General features: G+C 43.2%; 1 protein-coding gene across 2 annotated transcripts in view; it reads right to left on the bottom strand.

The window, feature by feature from the left end:
• Positions 1–19,924, bottom strand: part of LOC126251651 (tripartite motif-containing protein 2-like) — a 419,447-nt gene that overhangs the window by 266,907 nt on the left and 132,616 nt on the right. The window contains exon 1 of one of the 2 annotated variants that reach the window (XM_049952205.1): positions 9,622–9,846. The exons of the other annotated variant lie outside the window; for it this stretch is intronic. Coding sequence (XP_049808162.1) covers positions 9,622–9,647 — 26 coding nt within the window. The 5' untranslated portion in view covers positions 9,648–9,846. Of the gene's footprint in view, positions 1–9,621; positions 9,847–19,924 lie in introns of those variants that run through there. 2 annotated transcript variants of the gene reach the window in all.

Here is a 19,924-nt window from a genome sequence, read left to right as displayed (position 1 = left end):
TGTACTCGTACAATTAATGCCCAAACTTCTAAATCGCATAATAATTGCGCAACACAGTTTTTAATAAATATTCCAATTTTAAGGGCATTCAGCACTGTCTGGAAAGAAAAAAAGTGATGTATTTGTTTACATAAAAGGCAAATACCTATTATTTACTTTTCGTAGGAAACTTTTCGCACAAACTTTACGGGAAAATATGTGAAGAATAGTTGCAAGGCTCGTTGTGCAGCAAAGAAAAGATAAAGTTTACCTCGGTACGCAAAAAAGGCGTTAACAAGTCAGCAAAATACTCCCCACTTTGCATGTTATTGCTTTTCGAAAACTTTGTACCAAAATTCACGGAATTTTAATAATATCTAAGGTGGAGGACAGGTATTATGTATTACTTGGGAACAGTGACGATCAACCCTGTAATTTTCGGTTTTCATTCAACATAAAAAGAGTCTTATGAAATCGGATGAATCTTTCCGAAAGTCTGAATTTGACAGGAAAAAGATAAACCTTCGCAATTTTTTAGTCTTCCGAAGTCTTTGACGCAAACTGCACTGACGCTTCAGTATACAACAACGACAGCAATTAACTGTCTGGCTCACTGTTAAAGTGCACTGCAACAAGGTAGCAAAGTGTTGGCCGTTTAGTTGGCAGCCTTGCGGCAGGTAATGCAGTGAAATCGATGTTGCGGCGTTTCCACGGCACGGCGCCGACTAGCCCGCGATTTTTCGGAGAGAGGACTGTGGGGTGAGGGTGGTGGGCAAGGAGAACTGTTTTCACCGCAGCGGAGTACACTGGAGCGCTGCGGAGGTATCGCATGACGCGCTACGGATTTTGGGGTCCTTTGTAGCTACCGCAGCGCACCAGAAACACAGTGAAAGGAGCTTTTGCATGGAGTTCTGGGATTGAAAGGCAGAAGGCATGTACGTCAGACTTTATAAGTTAGAGTAACAGATACGGGGTATCAAAAGAGAATTTTTACAGGATTCAGGATTTCATGGTAGGGAGCATGAAATAACTTCAGGCGTACCCCGAGCGAAGCGTGTTGGAACCTTCGTTGTTCGTTCTGCATAATAATGACCTGATAGACAATGTTGTGTCTCGCAGAGGATGCAGTTATCTATAATGAACTATTGTCTGGAAAACACTCCTGAAATATTCAATCAGATCGTGATAAGATTTCGAAGTGGTGCAACAAAAATTGTAAACTTGCACTAAATGTTAAAAAATGTAAAATTGTGGACATTACAAAATGAAAGAAAAAAACACTTAGTATCCTTTCACAATGTAAATGAGTCACAACGGGAATCCGTCAACTAATAAAAAGACCTTAATGTAACAATTTCTAGGGGTATGAAATGTAATACTCACAGAGATTTAACTGTAGGTAACGCATGGGGCAAACTTCGTTTCGTTGGGAAAAGTGCAGGAGATTGCTTACAAAACACTCGTGCGATTCATTCTATGACACTGCTCAAATTGCACCAAACAGGTCTAATGGGGGATATTGAATGTATGCAAAGAATGGTAGTATACATGGTCATAGGCTTGTTTCAGCCATGGTAGAGAGTTACAGGGACAGAAAAAAAAAGGGAAATGGCTGGCTGACGCTTGAAGACAAACGCTAACGATCCTACGAAAGCCTTCCGACAAAAGTTACATACGCACATTGTATACACCCACACCGGATGACTGTAAACTTGTGGAAATAAGAGTAGGCAAGTGTTAATTTGAAATAATGAAGGTGGACTGCAGAGAGCTGCCTACGAATTATACCAAACCTGCCAGATATATAATAAGTCAATATCAACACAAAAAACAAAAGCCATGGCATTCTTTCGAAAAAATCCAGTAAGAAAAAAAAATTATAGACAACAAGCTTATAGAGCAAGTACATACACTCCTGGAAATTGAAATAAGAACACCGTGAATTCATTGTCCCAGGAAGGGGAAACTTTATTGACACATTCCTGGGGTCAGATACATCACATGATCACACTGACAGAACCACAGGCACATAGACACAGGCAACAGAGCATGCACAATGTCGGCACTAGTACAGTGTATATCCACCTTTCGCAGCAATGCAGGCTGCTATTCTCCCATGGAGACGATCGTAGAGATGCTGGATGTAGTCCTGTGGAACGGCTTGCCATGCCATTTCCACCTGGCGCCTCAGTTGGACCAGCGTTCGTGCTGGACGTGCAGACCGCGTGAGACGACGCTTCATCCAGTCCCAAACATGCTCAATGGGGGACAGATCCGGAGATCTTGCTGGCCAGGGTAGTTGACTTACACCTTCTAGAGCACGTTGGGTGGCACGGGATACATGCGGACGTGCATTGTCCTGTTGGAACAGCAAGTTCCATTGCCGGTCTAGGAATGGTAGAACGATGGGTTCGATGACGGTTTGGATGTACCGTGCACTATTCAGTGTCCCCTCGACGATCACCAGTGGTGTACGGCCAGTGTAGGAGATCGCTCCCCACACCATGATGCCGGGTGTTGGCCCTGTGTGCCTCGGTCGTATGCAGTCCTGATTGTGGCGCTCACCTGCACGGCGCCAAACACGCATACGACCATCATTGGCACCAAGGCAGAAGCGACTCTCATCGCTGAAGACGACACGTCTCCATTCGTCCCTCCATTCACGCCTGTCGCGACACCACTGGAGGCGGGCTGCACGATGTTGGGGCGTGAGCGGAAGACGGCCTAACGGTGTGCGGGACCGTAGCCCAGCTTCATGGAGACGGTTGCGAATGGTCCTCGCCGATACCCCAGGAGCAACAGTGTCCCTAATTTGCTGGGAAGTGGCGGTGCGGTCCCCTACGGCACTGCGTAGGATCCTACGGTCTTGGCGTGCATCCGTGCGTCGCTGCGGTCCGGTCCCAGGTCGACGGGCACGTGCACCTTCCGCCGACCACTGGCGACAACATCGATGTACTGTGGAGACCTCACGCCCCACGTGTTGAGCAATTCGGCGGTACGTCCACCTGGCCTCCCGCATGCCCACTATACGCCCTCGCTCAAAGTCCGTCAACTGCACATACGGTTCACGTCCACGCTGTCGCGGCATGCTACCAGTGTTAAAGACTGCGATGGAGCTCCGTATGCCACGGCAAACTGGCTGACACTGACGGCGGCGGTGCACAAATGCTGCGCCATTCGACGGCCAACACCGCGGTTCCTGGTGTGTCCGCTGTGCCGTGCGTGTGATCATTGCTTGTACAGCCCTCTCGCAGTGTCCGGAGCAAGTATGGTGGGTCTGACACACCGGTGTCAATGTGTTCTTTTTTCCATTTCCAGGAGGATAGATTCAAATTTCAGGGAAACGTGCTATCGTACAGGGGAATTCTAGATCAAAAAGACAAAATTAAAAAATTTAACTACTTAAATGGCACTATCATAAGAGCCCTCCAACGTAAAGTAAGAACAGAAACATATCTAAAATTTTATAAAGTTATGTTAGTACCAACATTACTATATGGAAGTGAATCTTGGGTAATGATGCATTGGAAGACCTGCACAACTATGGAAGGGCCAGGCGTAGCTGCAACGGGCTGAGGGAAAGCCTAATGCATGATAGAATAAGAATAAAAATAAGAAGAAGAGTAAGCACCTGAAAATAGCACATGGCCAACATCAGGTGATGGTGTGAAATAAATAACTCATCATAATACAGTCAAGGTGGAAAATGGAGCCGGCCGCGGTGGTCTAGCGGTTCTAGGCGCGCAGTCCGGAACCGCGCGACTGCTACGTCGCAGGTTCGAATCCTGCCTCGGGTATGGATGTATGTGATGTCGTTAGGTTAGTTAGGTTTAAGTAGTTCTAAGTTCTAGGGGACTGATGACCACAGATGTTGAGTCCCATAGTGCTCAGAGCCATTTGAACCATTTTGGAAAATGGAACTGTCCTTTAATGAATTTGTATCTGTGGCATCATACGAAAAATCTTATGGTAGATGTGCTTAGTTTTTACGCCAGACAGTCCAGAGAGAGAGAATTAACGCAACAGCACAGTCCCACCCCGATACCCCACGACCTCCATTACCGCAGACACTTTTCCACTGCCTAATCTCCTAACGAATTTCGTTTCCATTGTCATCAACATGCTATGGCTCATTAACGGTTGACTAAGGAACAGAGCCACATTCCTGACATACTACTTTCAAACCAAAGAAGTTATTCTTTCCGTAAATATATTTCGTCTGCGACTTAATTAGATGAAGTCTTCTTACGAAAAAAGCGCCTATAATACGGTTCAGAACAATTACGACACACGCGTTAAATTCCGTTACATCCCTCTCCTTGCCGTTCCTATATTCTGAAATGTGACTTACAGTAATACAATTAGAGTTGAATTAAAAGTTACAGTCATTTATATTTATTTTAAAAAAAGGAAAAGAAGACATCGTCCTCAGCGACGTGAAGACTGCTCACTGGTCGGAAGATGACCGTTCGATATACAGAATGGTTATGTGAATATATAAATACGATTCTGTCAAGAAGTATAAGAAATGTACAGGAATCACGACAATGAACAAACGCTTGTGTTTTACTTTATAAAACTTTTATTTATCATTTATCTTTAATCTGGAAAGACATTGACCATGCGTGTTACCTACTCGCTGCAGAGCATTACCATAGTTTTAACAATTACAAACACTATTAAAAAACTTGAATATTAAATCAGTGTCCACGTAACGTCAAACAGAAATAAAAAAAATAAACGTTCGTTTGATGTGACTGTGGAAGTACCACTGGTGGATTCAGCGACCGCCCGTGTAAGAAACTTCATTACTCCTACACTCCAAGCAGCTAAGTTACTGACAAGAAGTATCACTTTCCTTATCCATAAACTTAACGAGAAGTCATACAATGAACTCGCAGAACAATTCACACCTTCTCCGTTTCAGTGTTCGAGGAGGGTTTTCTATGTCTAGTGTTCACAGTACAGTTTGTATCGAAAGAATCCATGTTGTTTACTTAATTTCCTATGAAGGTGTATGTGTTAGAATTCTTGAAGGGGGAGGGAGGAAAGGAACGGAAAGGGAAGGGACTAGTGATATTAGCTTCATCAGGACTTTGTGCGGCATCTGCGGCGACGAGTAGGAATGTGTGCCGGACGGGGATTCGAACCCGGGCCCTCCTGCTTACTAGGCATGTGCGTTAACCACTGCGCCACCCGGGACACAGGGGGACACAGTGTTTCTCACAACTGTGCGGAATATCTTTGTACGCCTCACGGCCGACCCACACTCCCACCGAGTGTCATCTATCCACAGCCCCCTTCCATTTCCTCCATGCTTGCTACTCAGATTCCCGAAGGAGGTCGGACGTACTTGTGCATCCGCACTGAATAAGGTGGATCCATTGCCCAGCTAGGCGAATCAATTATATGTCCCAAAGAACAGACACCACGCATTCATATAAAAGAATTCTTAGTAGCTTTAGAATTGAACATCGGCGTCCACAGAGTAATAAAAGAAGAAGTGACAGATTTGCATTTGCAGTTATAGTGCAGTTTGCGGGAAATCGTTCTGCGACCGATCAGCGGGTCGTAAGGATGTAACTTAACGAAATTATTTTTTCCGGCAGTGTTTCTGTTACATGTAGAAACTGACACAGAAATTTAACTGGAACTGAAGTTCTCTTGGAAATACGTACCCTGGTGGCTCCACTTACGCCATTTTTCATCCGCTCTTTTTGAATGTTGATTTTTTTTAAAACTGCGTTAAAACAAAAGTGTCTGATCAGGCTTCCTTGTTTTTGATTTTATCACTGCAAGAGCACAATCACTACTCATGTACGAATGACACATGTATTTCCCAGATGTATGAAACAAGAATGCTTATCACAATATTCCTGCGAAGAATCTTACCCTCGCTTTTGGAAACACTACAGACTAAATTCGGTAATACGAAATTTCACGGGGCGGCAATTTTTAAGTATTTGCCGCAGAAAAATAGCTAACGATTATTGAGTAAGCTGTGCAACCGGAAACTGCAATGCATGGAGAAGTCTGTAGCGTGGCTCCTATCTAGCAATGGATAGTTATTAATCACTGGGTAGCAAAATGTTTCACCTCTTCCTGGGTCTCGCACATTCATATCACTATCGTCAATTAGGCCATAGGTGTACTTACTATAGACAATTACACTGGTGTGACGAAAGTCATGGGAATGGGAGACCGATATTCACATGCACAGATGGCGATAGTATCGCATACACAAGGTACAAAAAGGACAGTGCATTGGCAGAGCTGTCATTTGTTCTCAGGTAATTCATGTGAAAAGGTTTCCTGTGTGATTATGGCCTCAGGGCGGGAATTAACACACTTCGAACGCTGAATGGCTCAAATGGCTCTGAGCACTATGGGACTTAACATCTTAGGTCATCAGTCTCCTAGAACTTAGAACTACTTAAACCTAACTAACCTAAGGACATCACACACATCCATGCCCGAGGCAGGATTCGAACCTGCGACCGTAGCAGTCCCACGGTTCCGGACTGAACGCGGAATGGTTCAAATGGCTCTAAGCACTATGGAACTTAACATCTGAGGTCATCAGTCCCCTAGACTTAGAACTACTTAAACCTAACTAACCTAAGGACATCACACACATCCATGCCAGAGGCAGGATTCGAACCTGCGACAGTAGCGGTCCGCTGGCTCCAGACTGTAGCACGGCCACTCCAAATATGTTAGGAGGTTGATTCGTTTGTTTGCAAGGTTAGCATGAAGCAAAAGGACCTGAGTTTAATTGTTTGAGCAGCTCGTTAATATGTTTCTTCTCATTCAAGTTTTCATCAATATGTATACCCAAAACTTAAGAACATTCTCTCCTGTTTACTGAGCGTGTGTGCTACATTAGTTGCTTGCAAGACTATTTGTTTAGCCTACTGAACTGAAAATAGTGTTTTTTCTTCAAAAATAAGGGGGAGTCATTTTCAGAGAACCACTTAAGACTAGTATCGTCTGCAAGACGTATCAGTTCTGCTTGATGAAGGTTGCAATGGTACTTGAATTACGTAACCATTGCGACAACTCACCTGAACCTCTCGATACCAGTAATATTTTACTGTGTTTCTGTAAAGTAGTTGACAAATTTCTGAGCCAACATACAGATTTGATTCCGTTAATGTAGAAGTACTTTGATTCATCGATATGTTTATATTGCAATGATATTATTCTTGTGTGTATACTTTCTTTTGTCACTATGATCTTTGACGTACTTGTAACTGATTTTTGGGCGCGTAAGCGATTATTGGTTGTTAGAGAGTCGGACTGTTGGACGTCATGTTGGAAAGACGCATATTGTAGCCAGTTTATAAAATGTGAACTTTAACAGTGAGGAAGATGTTTTCAAGTATGTTTTGTATTGTGAAGTGATGTTTTGTGTGTTACGTGCCATCGCAACAAAAGCAATAAAAAAGAAGTGTAACTTGAATTCGGAGTGCTGATTCCTTTTTTTATTTTACATTACCATTGTGCTAACTTTCAAAGGTGTAATCTTCAAGAATGGTTTGTGAAACACTTCTATAAAACTTTTGAATATAGCAGAGTAAAACCTAGGCCTCTTTGCATCCGAGCTTGGAATCATCACCACCTAGATTTTCGACGATTGAGCCATGATTTTACAACGAGACCAGCGTGGGAAACACGAAAAGATGAGTGCCTAGTTTATTCATTATTACATGAAATGACTTTATTAACTGTGCTCTAATGACACCTGCCACATAATAACTTCGTTGTTGCCCGAAAATGCAGTATTTAGCAGCGTGAGCAACACCACAATCATCATTAAATTTTGACCTTTGTTGTGGTAGGGTAGTTAGAAGGTCATTCACATACATATGTAATAGGAGTGGACCCAGAATTGAATTATGTAGGGCTCTATTCGCGACTTCTCCCCAGTTACTAAAATATTCTCTCCTTCAAAAATTGTTTGGAATATTCAGCTTAACTTTCTGCGTTCTGTTTATTAAATATGACTCGAACATAATTTGAGAACGGATACTAAGCTGCATGTTTTCGCTATTGCGTTACTATGTTGATGTTATTTGATTTTATATGCCGAAGTACCATTCACTTTATCGTAGCAGTCAATACAGACTACTGGCGCCGGGCATAGAAACATTAACTTATTATCTGTTTCATTGAAAAGAACTATTTTATAGACGCAGCGCGGGCCAAAACCCCGTGGAAGCGGTAGCAGCGGTGATAATGGGATACAATTCGTAACAGAGCGACATCGACGCTGCACTGTCATCAGCTGATGGCGAGAGTGAAAGATGGCGTAGAGCAGCAGACAAGGCAGAGAGCTGCACTGGCTGGCTGCGGTCGGAAAAAAGAGAGAAGCTAAACAAACGCGGCGGGCAAGGCACGCGCAGACAACAAAGGCCAGGAGACGCCAGACACTCAGCAGCAATCACGGCGCTAACCAGCCGCAGGACAGCACGAGAGGCACGCCCATTGTCTTTCCGAGGGTGCGGCGTCGGCGCCCTTTCCGGGACGTCGCACTGCGCACGTGCGTGCGGTGACATCGACAAGCGTTTATATCGCCGGGTGTGCGTGCAGGGGGGCGGGCGTTCTGCCACTTTTTACGTGCTTCGCCGCGCACAAAAACGGCGCGCCATACAGGTAAATAGCACTCGACTGCGCTCCCGTATCCGGCTGCAGCGTGCCACGCGGGCAAAAGAATAAAAAGCGTAACGACAATGACTGTAACCAGCCGACAATAGTCGCTAGTGCATGTGGAAGCGTGACAACATATAGGACACCAATTAAGTGTGATGATCATATTGCACATGGCAGCATTTAAACTCAGTAAACATAAAATTTTACAGCACAGCCTATTTCTTTACTCAGGAGTATCATACAAGGTTTTTTCGGTAGTATCCGTAATGTATAGCAAAACGAGCCACTCGTAAACAATAACAATTTTGCACAGAAATGAAGTTCAGAAGGGAAAAAAAAACAAATCGGCAACAAAATGCCCTATTTATTTTCACAGTCTTCACTCTTTCGATCTATTTGATGCTCATTTCCATTTCCCCCTACACTGCATCTCTAAACTTCAAGCTATCCAATCACACACACAACAAATATTGCCACTTTTTAGCTTTTGTATGGGTTGCGACGACAAATTGTTTTGGTTCTAGACTTAACTTTGATTTCCAAAACTTTATAATTATGTCTCTTTTCATCACAGAATAGCCGTATCCTGCAATAGTCAGTTTAGGCTCCATGGTACTTATGAAATAGGAACCTAAATCATTTGTCCCTCGTATCGAATTAGAGGGAAAATATAATTGTTGTTCATGCTTCACTGTACGCAAAATACACAGTTCAGTTCACAGGAAAGATTAGTTATTTTTACATGGTGACTGATCCAGTTGCTGTTCTGTGTTGAGAGTACTGCTATGAGGCCAGATTTGAACATTTACTTTTAAGACGAAGTCTAATACTCTGATATTAGAAAAATGCACTGCTGTTTTCGTCAGTTTGGTTTCGCCAAAAATATCACGAGATAGGCTTATCAGCCGTTTCTAGTACAATCCACGGCATACACATCGTAAAGCTACAATACTGGTGCAGTATAATTCTTAGCTAAAAGTAAGAACTCACTGAATAGCTAGTCTGAGGCCCTCCATCCCCGCGGCGCGCCAAGGATCGCAGAGTGCACGGCTCGAGGTGAGTTACGGATCCCCGCCACGTGCTCCCCGCACGCACGGCCTGCGCGTTCTCACGCGACGCGGAGTGTGCGCGCGCGCTCACGCACTTTTGTCAACACTACTCGACAGAACAACAGCCGCACACCGACTGCCGTGAGGAGGCTGCCTCCCGCACTGAACAGCATGGCTGCCGCCGCGTCGCACAGCTGACCCGGCTGCAAGGCTGCCAACGTGCGCGCGGCTACCGCGCGGCGCACCGTTGCCAACTTTCGCTTTCTCCTCCAGCCTCCTCAGACCGGTATCGGCTGTTACTTGGGGCTTCGGACTTTCCGCGCGGGTTCATCTGAGGCCGGAAATCCCGGACAAGAGAGATTCTTTTAGGGTAAAAAGAGCTAGCTACACTATTTGGAAAGCACAGCCAGCATTTCACTGAGAGACTGGCACCAATAGAAAAAACAAGACACGTCTGTTTTCCGACGGAGTTTGTCCACACAAAAACTAGCTATCACTTTACAGCGTTGCGGACCTACACTCATCTAAAAGTAAGTACCGGGTGATCAAAAAGTCAGTATAAATTTGAAAACTGAATAAATCGCGGGATAATGTAGATAGAGAGGTAAAATTGACACATATGCTTGGAATGACATGGGGTTTTATTAGAACCAAAGATATACAAAAGTTCAAGAATGTCCGACAGATGGCGCTTCATCTCATCAGAATAGCAATAATTAGCATAACAAAGTAAGACAAAGCAAAGATGATGTTCTTTACAGAAAATGCTCAATATGTCCACCATCATTCCTCAACAATAGCTGTAGTCGAGGAATAATGTTGTGAACAACATTGTAAAGCATGTCCGGAGTTATGGTGAGGCAATGACGTCGGATGTTGTCTTTCAGCATCCCTAGAGATGTCGGTCGATCACGATACACTTGCGACTTCAGGTAACCCCAAAGCCAATAATCGCACGGATTGAGGTCTGGGGACGACCTGGGAGACCAAGCATGACGAAAGTGGCGGCTGAGCACACGATCATCACCAAACGACGGGCGCAAGAGATCTTTCACGCGTCTAGCAATATGGGGTGGAGCGCCATCCTGCAGAAAAATCGTACGTTCCAGCAGGTGTCTATCAGCCAGGCTGGGGATGATGCGATTCTGTAACATATCGGCGTACCTCTCACCCGTCACGGTAGCAGTTACTGACGTTTTGCTGTCCAGCGCCACCTGTCGGACAGCTTGTGAACTCTGTTTTTTTTTTGGGGGGGGGGGGAGGGGGAGGGATTTCTAATAAAACCCCATGTCATTCCAAGCATGTGTGTATCACCCTGTATATTCAGCCGTTGAGGGGCACGAAGCGTCAAGTATGAACGCATTAGAAGCTGATCGTTTCATTATGCGCCGTTCGACAGTGTGAACTTCCATTAAAGAGGACAGCGGTTTAAGTCTCCTTCGGGCCATCCAGATTTATGTTTTCCAGTTTCCCTAAATCACCTCAGGAAATACCAAGAAGATCATTTGCTATGGACCCGGCGATTTCTTTGTCTGTCCTCCCCTAATCCAAGATGTTTAATCGTTCTCCTTCAACCCTTTGAGCATGCAACCCGTCATGTGGCGAATCAATGATAGCTCACTTTCGCTATAAGGCGTTCATAAGAGACACCAATGAAAGCGTGCCTTAATTTCGGACCGTTACACGATGGTCACCGATAACAATTGTTCCTAAAGGGACTGCACGCGCACCAATCGACCGACCGACAAATTGGACGTATGTAGACGTTTTGACTGGCCGACCGACGAACTTTCCTTGTCGAGATGTCGGCCGGGTAGGACCACCCGACAGCTGACCGCCGTCAGCACTCCACCCTACAAACTGGTGTTGCGCTGCCCTACAGAAGTTCTCGTCTTTTGTCAACGTGCACGGGATTAAATGCTGTTCTGATACACATGACAGGGTGCGAGGCAAACAAAACCTTAAGGACAGAGTTTCTGGAGAAATTTTAAGACTGCAGATGTTTGTGGGACACGTCGTACGAGGAGTATAGCAATACACATGCAAGAAATGAAGCATTTTTAAATTTTTTAACGACTCCATAGTGGTTTCATGTGGTGCATAGAATAAAAGTCCGTCGATCTTCCGTATTTCTGTTTTTAGGTTTTATTTCTGATACATATCAGAAATGAAATCTGAAGATCGAAATATTGACATTCAATGGAGATTAATTCATAAAATATACTTGCTTCATTTTTATAAGTGTTAAAAAAGCCCAGCCTATATCTAAGCCCTCTGCTATTGAGAGCAAAGTAATTTTAAAAAATGGTTCAAATGGCTCTGAGCACTATGGGACTCAACTGCTGAGGTCATTAGTCCCCTAGAACTTAGAACTAGTTAAACCTAACTAACCTAAGGACATCACAAACATCCATGCCCGAGGCAGGATCCGAACCTGCGACCGTAGCGGTCTTGCGGTTCCAGACTGCAGCGCCTTTAACCGCACGGCCACTTCGGCTGGCAAAGTAATTTTATTACCGCTGCTAAATGCTTCATTTGTTATGTGTTTGACATTGTTTTTATTAAATTATGTGCGCCATCGCCATGTGTTTTCTTTCTTCTTCGAATCTGAAATGAGTTTCTTAAACTTACAGGTCATCTTTTATGCTATATACATAAATAAATTAATAACGTTTACATGAACGTCTTTTGTTTTATTTATTTTGCTTTAGTTTGATGTATTTCCTCAATCAGTTATGAATCTCGTTGTACGATTCAGGAATCATTTTAGTTAATAATTGAGAGGATACGTCTGCACTTTCTGCGAGTGGCTAGAAACCATATTGTGACTAACAGCCTCTCCTCGCAGGTTACACTCTCATGACTGTATACTTTTTCGTTAAGAACCGTTTGATGATGTTCAGCAGTTTCCAAACGTATGATGCATCCATTCTTAGATAACTGTGGAAATCAACGGCTCCTAGCTGGTTAAGTGAGGGAACGTGGGTGATTTCTTTTCTTGTATTAGCCACTTCTCAAATGTTCAAACGTGTGTGAAATCTTATGGGACTTAACTGCTAAGGTCATTAGTCCCTAAGCTTACACACTACTTAACCTAAATTATCCTAAGGACAAACACACATACACCCACGCCCGAGGGAGGACTCGAACCTCCGCCGGGACCAGCCGCACAGTCCATGACTGCAGCGCCTGAGAACGCTCGGCTGATCCCGCGCGGCTTAGCCATTTGTTTGCACACGGTTTTCTCTCTTTTTTTCTTATATTTTTTAATTTTTTTGTGGCCTTGTTACTTCCAAAACAGCCGAGGCACACCCCGTCTTTGTTTCTCTGTAAAACCACGCGGGATCTTGTAGAACGTAAACTCAATGAACGTAAGATATACAAATCGCAACAAGAGGGCGCATGAACGTAGTTCCAAAACTGGACACAGCCAATCAAAACTTAAATTCATTCCATCTTTCTCTCCTGTTTTGGGTGACACATCTTTGTCGAAATCAATTTCAGTTATAATTCATTTTATTTGCTTCTATTTCTAGACCGTCTACTGGTAATCGAACGAAATAATGGAACTGTAACTAGAGCAGATCGTTTATATATCACAATGATATAAAAAAATTGGGAAAATAAATATTCCCCGCAGGAAAAATAGTTATTCCATGGCCCACCACATAACATGGACTTACTTTTTTCTTTTTTTTTTTTTTTTTTTAGCATAGCTCAAAGTTCCTTTTCAAAACTGGGATGTGATAAAACAAGTTCTCGATTTTGTTAAGTAAAATTAATTCTATGTTTCATGTAAGAAGTAATAATATGTAATAATTTATAAGTTAAACAATAATAATCAAAAGAAATATGCATTAATAACTTCACCAGTGCCGGTTCAAAACTCGGATCCAAATGCGGGATGAGAATTATGTACGTTATTTCATCTCGTCTATAGTCGAGACGGCTTAGAAAATCCATGATAGCTCACAGCGCTATTGCCAGCTTTCAACGGCAGTCGAAAACAGTAATCGTCTACAGAGCTGTGACAACACTGAGACATTGCCATGGAGACGTTTACAAAATCGCGCTAAGTTACTGTTCCAAGTAGGCCCGCGAAACTGCTTTGCCCAGGTCACTGCAGTTGTCAGGGATAAACTTAGTCCGACTCAACTATACTTTCGTGTTGCATCCGCTTGCTGACACATTATTTCCGTGTACAGCGGAACTCGTTCGCGCGGGCGATTCCGTACCATGTGATGCCACACCGTGCAGATAATTCTGGCGTTAAAGGAATAACAACCATCCACTCGAGTATTCAATTAATGTAACTCACACGCAGTGTCGGCTGGAAAGCCAAAATTGGGAGTCAGCATAGTTTTATTATCTTTTTGAAATCATACCACTTTTAATTACTCGAGTTGCAGTCACTGAGCCGGCCGCGGTGGCCGAGCGGTTCTAGGCCCTTCAGTCCGGAACCGCTCGACTGCTACGGTCGCAGGTTCGAATCCTGCCTCAGTCATGGATGTGTGTGATGTTCTTAGGTTAGTTAGGTTTAAGTAGTTCTTTGTAGGGGAATGATGACCTCAGATATTAAGTCCCATAGTGCTCAGAGCCATTTGAACCATTTTTTGCAGCTACTTAATCAAACTGGGAAGTAAGGGAATTTATGGCAGAACTTGAGAAAAATAAGGGATTGCTCGATAGGGTACCACTAATTTGGTACTGAAGGAAAGTTTGTGTCTGTGTGTGTGGGGGGGGGGGGGGGAGGGAGGGGGGAGGGGAAGTAAAAATTGCAGAGAGAGTCCAATGGGTGACTACAGTAGGCAGGTTCAAATAAACGGAGGTCGCAGTGGTTATGCAGAAACAAAAAGGCTGGCACAGAATAGACTAGCGTAGAGAGCCACATGAAACCAAACTTCGGACTGGACCCACACTTCATGGCATTAAACAATTAATATGTTATAGTTGTTGGTATTACTGCTATAGGACTGCATACTTTGGTAAATATAGTCTTCGGTCTTCCCAATCGCATGGAGCAACACCACACTACAAAGCTAGCTCACTACAGAACTACTGGCATAAAATAGTATTCGTACAGATTCGTAATGAAAAGAAAGTGCTGACTGAACTCAAAACATCTCGAAGGTGTTCTGGACATTCTTACCACATTGTGCACAACAGATATGCAATCAAAAATATGAAAGACTTTCATTCATGCCATAAATTTTTAATTTAGTATAAGCAGGTGTGTGTCTTTCTTTTCTTTCTCCTATGTTTATTTTAGAAATTCCAATCAGTTCAAATAGATCCGAGCCTTAATAAAAAATATGGAAAAGATGAGATGGTGGTTTAGTGCTTCAGGTGTTCTACATAGTCTCTCCTAACATGAGTACAACGCTCAGAGATTTCATACAAGCATGTGAAACCGTCAGAAAAGTCCTTCTTTGGGACGTTGTTCAACTTGCACGTTTTCACCTTCTTCGGTCTTGGCGAGCCATCAGAGACCCAACTGTACTCTGTCGTTTTGTGGTAACTTCATATTGATAACACCAAGTATCGTCACCCGTGATGATTTATTCCGCGTTTTGCATTTCAGTCAAGTCGTGACAGGCTTCCACCCGTCGTTGCTTTTGTACGAGAATTAAGTTTGCACACGCTTTTATTTTCTTCATAACGTAATTAGAGATATAGCCCGTTGCCACAGTGCAGTTTGCGAGATAGCAACGTTGACACCCTGTGGTCACACGTCCACTGCTTAACGCTGCCTGCTCACAAATTACCTGCCAACTGCACATTTGTTATTTACAGTTGATAGCACAACTGCCACCGTCGTTACTGCGCTGGCGTCGCTTATACGACAGGAATTCAATCATTCTTGGAACTTCACGGACGGTTTACAGTAGAAGACTTGTGATGCTTTGTGCTTTCCTGTTTGTTGCAGAATTCACTCACATTTTCTCAGATTTAACTTTTTGTACAGGATATTACTATAATGTGCACCAACTTAGACAAGTTCAGTCTGAAGACAGCCAGAATTTGGTCAACAAGGAGACGTGAAGTCGCAGTCTACTCTTGCTGATCACAGCGATTAGCACCTAAGCCCTCCATAGTGTGCGATGGAATGAGGGCATAAGACTCTGTTAACTATGCATTGTTTGGTAAAGTTAAGTTCATTGATGAACTTTGAACAGGGTCTATTACAGCATCGGTTTCCATCCTTTCTCCCATATCCATACGCAACAGCTCAAGCTCAAAACGACCACTACTTTAGTACACTGTACAAGCGCTGGTCACTATCATGCGACCCGCCGAATGGAAGTCCAATCGAAAGATTTACACGAAATGTAGTTCATTTTAAGAAGTTGCGGTTACGTCATAAATACAGCTAACCATAGTGATGGAGCTACTGTGCGCAGCAAAATGTGTTTACACAACTAACGTCACGTTTATTTTGAACACATGCAGATTGCATTTCGCAGAAACCTATACGTCAACCAATTAGGGTTAGCTAGTGAGCTTATATGTCCGCCTCTGTCGATGATTGGTCAGCGTAGAGGGCTACCGTGCAGGGGATCCTGGTTCTACTCCCGATACTACTAAGGAGCTTTCCTTGGTGGGAAGACTGCTACGGACTGTACTCAGTTCATGGTGCCAATTGAGGGGCTACGAATTAAAAGTAGCGGCCCCACTGTCTGAAAAGTCGGGAAAATGGCGGGAAATGCTGCGTGATTACCACATACCCCTCCATATCTCTTCTACATAACGACGCAGGGTTGGTTGACACCCTTGGGCCTTCACGGCCTGGACCACGAGTTCGTTACTTAATTAACTCCTATAACCACCACAGCGTGCGTCGGACGAACCTGTTACCCGCTGAAATACGAGGACTATTCATAAGTTAATCTCCGACTGGCTATTAAAAATAAACAAATGCTTGTAGCTTCATGACTCTTGGGTTGTTGGAACAAGAGACTGAAAATCACGTAGCGTCAGTTTGCTCTCCGTTTCTTTCGTCGGCGTGTGTCACTGAAACGGAGAGCGTTATCGCTCCTCCCTCCAACAGTGAGGTACGTTCTATTATTGGCTTCCTGTAAGCAGAACGACTCACTGCCACCGAGATTCAGTAAGCAGATTCAGAAGGATGTAGTTTGCAGTAGGTACTTGGAGATGAAGAAGCTTGCACAGGATAGGGTAGTATGGAGAGCTGCATCAAACCAGTCTCTGGACTGAAGACCACAACAACAACAGCATATAGGGATGCGGTAATGAGTGGTAATGTTGCGACGGGCTGGAGCAGAAAAGTCATGGCTGGTCTCATAAATGTGCATGATGAAAGTGGTCGAGAAAGACATTTAGATGTGAGGATCAACTTGTGCAACATCTTGATGAAACTGCGTGCGAGACGTCGGTTCGCAGTTTACAGAGTTTCAGACGATGTGCCTCAGATTTCAAACTTAATCTTCCTTAACACTGTTCCAGGTAGGTTAGGTTATAATAATTTTAATGCGTAGTGGATATAAAAGTGTATCACTGATGTTCAGAAAACTGAAAGATGGTCCGGCCTTGACACTCTATCAGTGTAACCGCGAAAAGGAGGAGGAATTTCTGAATATATTCGTGACTGGGGACGAGACATGGGTCCAGTGCGTGGACTCTAATAATAAGGAACAGTCTAGACAGTGACTGCGAACTCATTCTGACAATAAGCCCAAAAAATTCAAGCAGACGCTTGCAAATCGCAAAATGATTGTTGCAGATTTTTGGTGTCACAAAGAAATTACGATAACAAATTTCGCGAGAGTAACTCGTGAGAATACTGTAACGTCACAGGTTTATTCTAGGACGGTTACGAAACTCCGAAAATCAAGAAAAAATAAAGGGCATGCGATGATTGCTGAAGGGATCGTTCTCCTCGTCGACCAATCTTTTTCTAAAAGTAATCGGAGTGCTCAAGCAATAAAGTGTTATAACACAAACTTTAACAGTTTCGACACTATCCTACTTATCATATTCTATAAAAATTTAGGAAAGTTTTAAGAGTGGATTTTTATGGCGTAACAGCTCATCTTTGTCACACGGAATGGAATAAACTGTAGGTACGAGGGCTACTCATAAATTAATCTCCGATTGCTTATTAAAAGTCAGCGGCTTTACCGTAGTGTTAACATCGTTTCCTGTCGGATTACCAAAGTTAAGTTCTGTCGTGAGATAAAATCGATAAAGTTGCGAAAATTGACGGAAAATACGTATGGATTGAGGGAAAATACGCCGAAACGCGGGGACATTGAGGAGGAATGAGAAGTACTAGCATGTCTTCTGTTTGGTGCAGGAAAGTTCTTATACAAGGCAACGAGTATGGTACAGCTTGAGGAATATGAGAAAAAAGTTGACATGAAACTACCGGGAACAGTTATTTTTCGTGGAAAGCGATAAGACGGTTGGAACAGAATTTTGAACATGGTTGACCACCAAATGTAGAGTAATAAATTTATATGTGTCGGATCACAAGTCCAGGTGTGACCCCAAAGTTATCGGCAATCGCCTTATAATTTTTTATCCTTAGCTAAAGAGCGTTGTATTACCAGCTTGGATGACTTCAGTATACAATTACAGAATGTATCGCGTGTTTGACACTGGGCAGGACTGTTTAGGTGTCAAACCCTAAAAATCAGTATTTACAACGAGCTCCGCTGTTCTTTCGACCAATCACAACCATGCAGTATCAGCTAACAAATACCTCACAAGCAGTTGCTGTATGGTTTTTTAACAACATTCTACTGCACGTCTATTGAGGTAATGGTGATACACCCAAGTTGACTGCTGTCTTTGATGTTTTTCTGGAAAAGAGAGCCATCTGCCTCTAAATTGACATGGATCTGCGATAAAGGGCGATAGAAACTAGATGGAGTGATCGGTTGGGAGGGAGACAGGGAGATGTTGCTGTAGTTCATTTATGAACTTTTTTTTTCGTTTTTCTCTCGGGGCTTCTGTGTGTGACTTAGAGCATTATCTACCTGCGATCATCAGCAACAAACCTCTTCATACCACAGTCATTAGAGAACTTTCAACTCAAGTGTGATGAAACATGTCCATCGATCGAAAACCTGTTTCGGTACCCTCTTCTAGAAGAACGGAGATGTAAGCCAAATAGTACATTTCTCTTCTGCACACCTTGGACGTAAATCGAGTCTTCAGTTTCATATACGTACGAACCGAGTGTTACTGTACTTCCCATGCTCGTGCTATCCTGAATGCATGCAAGTGAATCATCGCGGAGAGGGCAAGTCTTATGATTTTTTAGAAGGTTGGTTTATAAGATGCGCAAATATTCTCGTAGAAAATCAAACAGCACATAGGTATCTCAGCAATATGAATATATACATATGGAAAACTGTGGAAAAATGTAGAAGATGAAATAAAATTTTTTAAAATTCGTGGAAATGCTAGTATAGTTCCAAAAATTGAAGTGAGATACGTAAAAATTGTGGGAAGTACCATGAAATATGTAAAATTGCAAAAACCTAGTAAAATTACGAAAATTGACTGAGAACACATAAAATTAGAGACAAATACCATGAAATGAGTACTGAGCGAAATCAATAAAATTGCCTGTTCTGGAGGAGGAGAGTCGACTGATGCTACATATACACACCTTACAAGTGGAGAGAGACGGCACTCTAGAGACGTCAAGACGAAACGGTAATATTATCCCGCTCTTGAGGAGCACAGCCTAACATCGGGGACCATTACTTCAGTGTGCAAGATGAAGGTTACCAGAGGCGGTGATTATCTGGGGTATGTTACATCCCCTCTGGCTACTGATCTTGGTGTATATTTCCTTGTAAGTTGTCACTGTTTCTTCGTATGCATTTTAGGCTGGCAACGATCGTTTTATAGGGCTGTTGTGAACGTATCATAATTTCCGTACTGTAATCGGGCTTGAACTTCGTAAAGAGCAGGCGTCATACGTCTCTGGAAAGCTATGTAGTGTTTGTATTACAAAGAATCGATGTTTTGTTTGATGCGCAAGGTAATAATTTTATAAATTTACAGTTTGTCACCATAGTTTATCGTAGAGAAACTTTAAGGGAGAATGTATGTCATGCACTGGAAATATATTTCTTACTTTGGAATATTAACAGCATTGCATTCCATGCGACTAATAGGTCGAAAAACGCACTGCTCTAGCATTATAGCGTGTTTTAAGTGCAGGACCACGTAGCCTTAGGAACGCATGTGTTTATGTTCCACGATCATTT

This window comes from Schistocerca nitens, chromosome 4 (assembly GCF_023898315.1).
Source record: "Schistocerca nitens isolate TAMUIC-IGC-003100 chromosome 4, iqSchNite1.1, whole genome shotgun sequence".
In the NCBI taxonomy this organism is placed as follows: Eukaryota; Metazoa; Arthropoda; class Insecta; order Orthoptera; family Acrididae; genus Schistocerca; species Schistocerca nitens.
This window is presented reverse-complemented; position numbering and strand designations above follow the sequence as displayed.